The 9,259-nt window shown below is 36.5% G+C and overlaps 1 protein-coding gene across 2 annotated transcripts in view; it reads right to left on the reverse strand.

Annotated features, from left to right (window-relative positions):
• The window catches only part of zmat4a (zinc finger, matrin-type 4a), an 86,965-nt gene that overhangs the window by 3,564 nt on the left and 74,142 nt on the right, over positions 1 to 9,259 (reverse strand). The window contains exons 6-7 of one of the 2 annotated variants that reach the window (XM_016444382.1): positions 7,487 to 7,583; positions 4,400 to 4,510 (exon numbers count right to left, since the gene is read on the reverse strand). In XM_016444382.1, the coding sequence (XP_016299868.1) occupies positions 4,420 to 4,510; positions 7,487 to 7,583 (188 nt within the window). In that variant the 3' untranslated portion in view covers positions 4,400 to 4,419. Of the gene's footprint in view, positions 1 to 4,399; positions 4,511 to 7,486; positions 7,584 to 9,259 lie in introns of those variants that run through there. The other variant, XM_016444384.1, reaches the window with a different exon arrangement.

Genomic DNA, 9,259 nt, shown 5'->3' on the forward strand with positions numbered 1-9,259 from the left:
TTGTACTGCTTTGGAGTGTTACATTAGTATATGCATCATATATCATAGTGATGCATGATGTATGATTCTAAGCGTTTTATAAAGATGCACAACAGAACTTTGGCTTTTCCATCAGCATCTGTGGTTGAACCGTTTTTGTATTATATATAATATTATTATTTTTTTTTTCATCAGCTCTTCTGCACGGATGAATCTGGTGGTTTGAGGTATACGCATGTTTGCCCTTGATAACCATATCAGAGCAGATCTGTCATTCTACACCAAGACCCAATGACATTAAGAAGAAGCCAGTCCTAAAAGACTTGTATGTGAAAAATGTTGCCCGAGTATAAACTGCCAATATTTACTCCAATAGAAAATGTAGCAATTTTCACCTCTAAAAACTTATGTAGTGCACATTCAATGCAAAACACTGGATAGGCAATGGTCTCATGGATATTATTCAACAAAATCAGAAAAGCAAGATCAAACAGTTGGTGTATATTTTTTCAGTTGCTGAGGCAATTCAGAGCCCATGTGTATTTTAATGTATTTCAAAAATAGTCCAAGTGATGAAATTTGGGCCACATCTGATTGTTTGCATTTTTTACTTTCTTTGTGACAAAAGTAAGCTTTATCTTACTTTCAAGAAGTTTCTGATTACTTCGGCCAAGCTCACAAGCTGAAGTTTATTCTGCAGAAGGCATAGAGTAGGCCTACAGTACCTTAATCATGAGGTTTTCATGTAGCATTTAAATGGTTGCCTTTCCTCTTAAAATAACTGTACAAAATATGCCGTCCGTTGTTAATAATTTAGTGCTCACATCCCAAATGAAGCCAACAAAATAACCTGGAGCAAAATTTTACATAATAATCTTCACAGCTTTAGGTCCCACGTTCAAATGAAATTGCTGTTGCCAAACCAACGCTGACCTTCATCCACCTTCTCCCACCCACCTTCCCTTCATTCCTCCCTCTGGTGATATTTTCAATTGCTGAAATTAAATATGATGGAACGGTCTGATTTTCTCCCGTGCAGTGTTTTGTGCTTTCACTTACAAAGCAACGGAGACAAATACATTTAACAATGTTCTTTTCTTTCCATTTTTGTGAAGAAAATAAAATGTTAAATGACACTAACATATCATGAAATGTGACACTGTACTTTTGATTCTGGGACCCTTTCAATTCCTACAACTGACACGGGGTCATTCTTGTGCGATTTCAATTACACAGACCTCTATATGAGCAGGACTCGGGCAGCAGGACCCTGAAAGTGAGTGAGCTGCAGTAGTGGTGATTCATTCTTCTCCTAAGGCAATGCTCAAGCAGCCTCCCTATTATGCTTCTGAGTGGAGGGTGGGTGTCTCAGGATGGAGACATCAAAGAGTCATGGCCTGATCTTCTGCAATCGCAGCTGTGATGTAAAATGGAGGAAGCACTTGGGGCATAACATTTGCATTGAAGCTGTGGGATTGTGTATGTTAAATGCTGATCTTAATGTGTAGCGTGCTCAGAATGGATCTGCCCACTATAGTGATACTGTAGCATTTTACAGTCATTTACTGTAGATCTTAAATATACTGAAATTGATTTTCAGAAATTATAGAACTTGTTTTCATTGAGTCAGCTAACAGAATATAAGATAATATTTTCTCTCTTGCAAGTGCAGCTTTATGTTGGATGAAGAAGCTGTGGGGTTGGTTTTGACAGACTAAGATGCTTATTTAAGATCTGTCAAGTCTAACATCCATGATGGCAATCTAGAGGCAGAAATGACATGTAGCAGTTTAATATTAACAATAAATAATAAACTGATAAAAATAAATGTTCTTTTTTGGCATTATGGTTCCATGAAGAACCTTTAATAATAAAACTTTTCACTTGCACAGTATTTTTTTAGTGGTTACCAGAAATAATCAGCAACATCTTAAAAATAGCAAAATAACTAATTTCTTCGTGGAATGCCAATGAAGAACCTTTTTAAGACTTGTAAAAAATGGTTCTTTCAAGAACGTTTGACTGAAAGTTTCTTTGAGGAACTAAAGGTTTTGAATAACCTTTTTGGTTTTTTTTTGTTAACTTTATTTTTAAGAGTCAAGCTCATAGTGAACGGTAAAAACATTAAGAAAACCTGTAAAAAATGGGAGGGAATGTAATGTGTAAGAAAACAAGGGGTGACAGAGCCATGTCACCATATGGTAGTGCATAGCTCTTGTCTACTTTTAGCTCATGTCGAAGCTGGGGTTTTTTTCTTCTCTCTCTCTCTTAGCTTTACTTCCACTTCACTGTTCTTTCCAAAATAAAGCAAACAGCCCATAAAAAAGAAACCTAGGCATTCTGAGGTCGAGATTTTGTCTGACATACCTCAAGACAACCAATTGTGCATAAAAGGAAAGAAAATGCAAAGCAGAGAAGACCATGAAAAAGGAGAACAAACCCACAGATCGCGGACACGCTGATGGGAAACACTTTCACTCTTCAAATAAATAATGAAATAGATGAGCCAACTATGTCTGTATAAAACAAACAAGTCTATACAAACCCAGGGTGGTTTTTCAAGATGAAATGCAATGTTTAAGGAATGAGTCATCCAAAATGCCTCAGCAGCTTTTCCAATGTCACATTTAAAGTCATGTTTGTGTAGGTCAACTGGTTGATAATGGCACGATCAACACCAAAGTCATGGATTTGAGGGAACACACATAGGCGTACTGATGAAATGTACACATAGATACACTTTCAGTTGCTATGAATAAAACTGCTGTCAAATCAATAAATATTAAAGCAAGGTTGAATAGGCTCTAACAGCCCTGTGATCCTACAAAGGACAAGCGGTTTGCAGAATGGATGGGATGAAACAGTTCACTCAAAAGGAATTTCTGTCATACAGACTTGGCATGACATGAGGGTGAGTAAATGCTATATTATCCTTTTAATTTACAGTTGAACCAGGAGCGTCAAACATAGTCGCTATTAAACAGTCGTCTTCTCCACATTGTAATTTGTCAAGGCAAGTAGCGCATCTTAGTTAAGTGGAGAAGATCATTTTTAAATGCATCAAATCAATCTCAATTTCTCAAAAGACAATACTCATTTGACATGATATAAATCATGTAAATGCAACTGGGGTGCAAACTTTTGTAAATTTAAGAAAAAAAAATATTACTGTGAGACGATAATGGGACATAAGCACAGTGTGACACTGAAACATTGTTCACCTTAAAAATAAAAAAACTCCATGCTCTGCATCTGTCTCTGTTTTTATCTTGTTTCATCACAATATGATGCCAAAAGCAAACAAATTTTTTTGAAGACTGTCTTAGGCCATTTGTTCAGACTGTAACAAAATCAATACTTCATGTTTTATCACCACTTGGAGTGTAGACATGTTTATTTTATACCGAAAAATCAAGATTACCCTAGGGACCTTACTTCTTGTGTGAGACAAACAAATCAACAAAGATGGTGTTTGGAAAATGGGGCCAGCGAGATTGAAGGCAAAAAGCTTGTTGCAGACAGGATGAGACTGGAATCAAAGAGCTGTCAGGTGGCTGCGTGGAGACATATCCTCCTGGCTGTAAGGTTGCTGAGCAGGAGAATTGTAGGGGGAATAAGATGATGGACAGGAGAGGGACCAGGATGAAAGGATTTCATTAATCAGCAGGGTTAAAAGCAGCAGTTGGGGAAGATGATGGCGGGGGGAGGGGGACAGTGATGAGAAGTTATAAGGCAGGCATCTTACTGTGTGCTGTTCAGTTTAATGTACTGAACAACACCTTTAATTACATCAGCTGAAAAACAATGGGGAGACAGACGAGATCCCTGATGCATTTTATAGTCACTTTCATAGACTTTAAGTTGTCATTTGTGATGGCTAGTAAACTGAGCTTTGTAGTCACCACGTGTGGGAGTATTTCTAGATAACTTGTTGAGTCAAACATGTACAATATATATGAATAATGACAGGTTTTGGATGAAAAAGTGGCTGTGTGACAAGTTAAATGTACCCATACTTTTGTACCAAACTGGTACTGCAATATAGTCAAAGACAATGTTTTTTTTTATCATCTTTCTGCAGTTGATACCATGTGCTGAGAGACTGACAGGCTTTCTGATAATCAAAATAAATCTGTATTATTATAAAAAATACTTGATTGTTTTATTTAACAATAATTTTTGTGTGTGGTATAGAAGTGATAATCAAAATTTCGCCTGTACTGTTACCAACTACTGAAATTACACATTACCAAATACAAAAAAAAAAGGATCTTAGTGGAAAATATTATGATGAATGAACATCAATATGGTAATGCTGATATTTTTGACTGTAAAATAACAAATATTCTCCAGCAGAATTTTGTTAGTTCTGAGACAGTTTATGAAGAACATGAAACGGGATGAAGACCGTAGTAAGCATGCTGTTCCTGTGTTTGCAAGCTATTTGATGGAGGGACACTGATGGATGGTGCGACAGGAGTGTAGTGATGCCATGGTAATGAGCCTGTCGTCCGGGCTTGACCTATTGATGCTGGAGTAGAGGAGGAATGAGAATACCTCTTTCTTATTCTGCCCCTATCCCATAGCCTCTGCATCCTTTCTTTATCATCTGTCTTCTCTGTGTTAATCAGGAAATCACATGTACACACAACCCTTGTGTCATGGGTCACTTGCTTATGTGCGTGTAATCAGCATTGAAACCTTTGTATCTTACAGAAACTTTAGAGCATAGAGGAGCCCTGAATCAAGAAAACAATTATTAGAAGTATACTCTGAACCTTCTGTGGAGTTTCATGGCTTTTAGAACAAAGGCTATGGAAAACCCATTTTCCTTGGGATTCCCTGATGAATAAAGCAACATTAAACTATATCATATTATGCAAGCTTTATATTTGCTTTAATGATACTATAATATTCTTGACTTTTTGAAAGGCCATAATAACACATCTATTAATTTCTGGGTTCTCACACCTTACAGGTATATGCTTCTTTTTGAAAGAAATACTTTTATTCAACAAGGATGCATTAAATTGATAAAAAGTGACAGAGTCTTTCATAATAATGTAGAAGCTCTTACTATTTCAGAATTAATGCTATTCTCTATTCATCAAACAATCCTATTTTTTAATAATTAAAAAAAAAAAAATCACCAAATCAGCATATAAGAATGATTTTTGAAGAATCATGTGATACTGAAGACTGGAGTAATGGCTGCTGAAAATTCAGCTTTCACATCACAGGAATAAATGATATTTTGCAATTTGTTCAAACAGAAAACATTATTTTAAATTGTAATGTTTCACAACATTATTGCTTTTATTTTATTTGTGATCAAACAGTAAATGCAGCATCCGAGATTTCTAAAAAAAAAAAAACTTTGAATGGAAGTGTATAACTATAAATATGTATATATATAAATATGCGTATTTTTGGGGCTTATGATTAGGATATTAACATTCAAATGTCAAACTGTCCAGTATGCTTCACAACAAAAGCCCTTTTTGTGTGACACAGAGTTGCTGCATATACAGAGCACTTCATATCAGTCAAATGTTCATATTATGTTCATATCAGACAACAGTTCACTGTTACCTGCTCCATCATATGTCATAATCCTAGATGGAGATACCACATTCATCAGCAATGACTGCCCTCAAATAAGAGAAAGAGAAATGTGTTCCCCCAAACTGAAATACTCTAATGGAGTGTGGATAATGCATATATCCCTTAGAACTTAATTGAATTACTGAATATAAGGTTGTTCTCAATTTGGCAGAGGAAACATATCTGGCTTGTTGGCTAGGAGCATGCTTGATTGAATGGAGAAGGGAAGAGGCAGGAGGGTTCATTTAGTCTGTCGGAGGAGACACGGAGTGTGTCTATTTATCAGCAGACTTATCGGTACTCTATCACGGAGGGTCATTTGTTTCACCATCCCCCCAAAAGGAGCGAGAACTGAATTTCCTCATTGTGCATGTGTGCGTGTATTGCTATTATTGTTATTACTTCATAATTTCTACAGGTTGAACCAAACTTTCCTTTTGGGGGGTTGTAGTGAATACCTTTGAGTTTCTGTGTACATCTGACGACTGTTTTTATCAAATGAAATAGTGAAATACTTGTGGAGTGAACTCTCAGAGCCACTCTGGTTTGTGTGACAGTATGTATTTGTGTCTCAATCAGTCAACTCGTTGAGGTGGTCCACTCACAACAAACAACCTGGATAAGGATCAGCAGGCAGAGTGCAGAACACCCCTAAAACATATGCTACTGGACCACACAACAGGGAAGACATCCAATATGATGGCAGCAGATGAAAAAAAAGGGCTGGACATCTGACAGCTATGTAGATGGAGTCTGAACTTTAAAGGGGGGCGGGGTGGGGCACAGAGTTATAGAACAGCTGATTTTGTCTAAAGAGGAGAAATGGAGAAGGATTTTTAATAAGTAAAGGAGAACTGACAAAGTCTGCTCACCAAAATCTCAATTTTGTATGCGCTCCTAATGTTTGCACAGCTAATGACTCGCATGTGTGTGTAAACAGAGGAACTGGGGTCAGTAACAAAATTATGGCGTAATTGCTTCAAATACGCTTGGAGCAGAGTGTTGAAGAAGGGGGAGGTTCCGAACAGTCAGACTGCCAATTCAGAGGACTGAAAGACTGTGAGCAAGCATACGATAAAGTAGAAAAACAGGCCTCAATTTACAAGCATATCAATGGGAATAAAAACTCCACTTCCAGAAAATCTGTTTAGTACACTAAACTATTGAGTTTAGTCTCCATTTGTATTACTATCATTATCACCTAGTACAATGAGTTGCAAATCCAATATGTCACTTTAGTTGGTAGATATCGAACGGAAAAGAAACACACAATAGACCTAATGCACAATGTACTGCCTACATAGTTCCTACATATTGTCCAATAGCAAATTGTCATAGTAGGAAGCTCTTTCTACTAATTACTAATTACTAATAAACTAATTATATTACAAAACTCTATATTATGGATATATTTTTTAACTAGAGTAAACATACCATTTTATGTCATTATATTAAAATAAAACATTTTAGTAATGAGTTCTAGAAGCTTTAAATACCGTCAGCCACTTGGAGGTGGATTGTATCTACATTGCTGTGTCATGATATGTTATGCAACATTTTCCTCAAGGTATAATTTTGAGCTTAGTGTTCTCACAATTTCTATGCAGTTCTCTGCACTGGATGTTGTGGTGACAATAAGGCTATGTGGAAGAGACTTTGCATAGAGTCCATTGTTTTCACACAATTCCTTAATTTTTGCTATTTCATACAATTATTTACAAATTTCTATACTTTTTGTATGGATTAACTTATAAATGTACATTTAATTGAAATTCATTAAACTTTATTTTACGGATATTAAACAATTAATACAAAGAGCAAACACATTTTGCATGAATTAAATAAAAAAACAACCTCCACAACACAAGCCGTTTTCTTGCACGAGGTGCATGTTGGCACTTACTTGTTTTGGTGCTTGGAGCCCTGCAGGTGTGCATGATACTGTGCCACTGAATTCAGTGTGACACTGCAGACATCACATGTGTAGCAGCGTTTTAGACCTACACAGAAAACAGACACACAATTTTGTGTTTTTAGCAAGTTCAAATATTAAATGCACATAATCTAACATGGCAGTCAGAGTATGGAAATTCAGCTGTGAAATCTCATCATGTATGTCTTTCAATGACATTATAGCATTTAGAGGACAAAACGAAGGACACAAGAGAATATGACAAAATATAATATTTTAGTATATTTGCGGTGAATCGTAAAAAACAACATTACATGCATATCCTTTGACTGTCTTTAGTCCACGGCCTCTCCACCATGCTAAGCTGAAAGCAGAGTGGTCAATAAAGCCTTATCATGTCATTCCCGAGAACAGAAGGACTAACTGGGGAATGAGATAACGCTGGTCTCCATCTCTCTCAGTCAGCCGAGGCCCAGCACGCGTCACTGCTTGGCTGTGTTTCGCAGTTCTGCCTGATCAACTGTCCTGATTAACGTACCCTGAGGGAATGTGTGTGGAGAGAATCAATTAAAGAGATATAAATATAGAAATGTCAAGCCTTTTTATTTATTTATTTGTGTTTTTAAGAACAACTATGAAATTACAATGGAAGGTCTCTCCATGAAATGCGATCCATGTCCTTTGAGGGGGGACCTTTGAGGAGACAGGTTCCTTTGTTCTTGTGTGTGTGTGTGTGTGTGTGTGTGTGTGTGTGTGTGTGTATGTTGTGATCCCTTGAGTTGAGGGGGGCAAGTGACATTATAAATATTTGAGAAGGCCACATGGCTTGTAATGCAGCTTGGGATACTGATGTTGTCGAACCTGCAAGGGCAAGAGCGAGGAAGCCAGGAACCGTGTCAGTTTTGTGCAGCTATGAAGAAATATGAGAAGAGTGAAACTTATTATTATTCAGTGTTGGAGAAGCCACTTTAAATCTTTAAAGCTACTCAGAATTTTAAGCAGTTTATAAACTGTCAGATGATACTTTTTTTGCATTAAATTGAACTTAAGCTCAAGTTAGATTCTAAATATCCAAGAAAGCTCATTTATAATACTAATTCAAAAATACTACTTCAAAAATATGCAGGGGAGAAAATAAATCACTGATCTTTTTTTCTTTTTTTTTTGATTGGTAAATTTTATTTGATATTGAATTGTTTATTTATATGAACTCTGCAAACAAACTTATTATATATGACAAAAAGGGCAGAGCATGTCTGATATTTGGCTCAGCCTGCTCTGCTATAAAATAAAATGTGACAAAAAATACAGTAATGTAGTGTTCTGTCACACCGCTTTTCTACCTGTTGGAAAAAGTATTCACAGTACTAAAAAAACCAAAAAAAATTTGTAGTTACATTAGTAGCATCACTGCTTATAGTTAGTTACTCTCCTGTGTGTTGACTTTGGACAGCAGAAAGCTTGTGACTAACGTGACACAGCAGCACTTTGGCTCTCTATCAGTGCTGTTTCCCGTCTGCGCCACCGTTATGGATTAAGCATCCTGTGTAATTGCTGTCATGTTGCACTAATGATATTGCAGCTGAAAAATGGCCTTTGCAATCTCCTTCTCTCCAAATTGAGTTAAACCCATAAACAACATTTGGAGAAGGGCATGTCTTACTGTTGATTCATCATCATGTTTAATTTTACTCATTCTCATAAATCTAGAGTTTGCTGTCTCTGTTGATAGGCATTTGATGTGTATTACAGCAGGTTGGCAAA

This window comes from Sinocyclocheilus anshuiensis, unplaced genomic scaffold, assembly GCF_001515605.1.
Source record: "Sinocyclocheilus anshuiensis isolate Anshui unplaced genomic scaffold, SAMN03320099.WGS_v1.1 scaffold1931, whole genome shotgun sequence".
NCBI lineage: Eukaryota > Metazoa > Chordata > Actinopteri > Cypriniformes > Cyprinidae > Sinocyclocheilus > Sinocyclocheilus anshuiensis.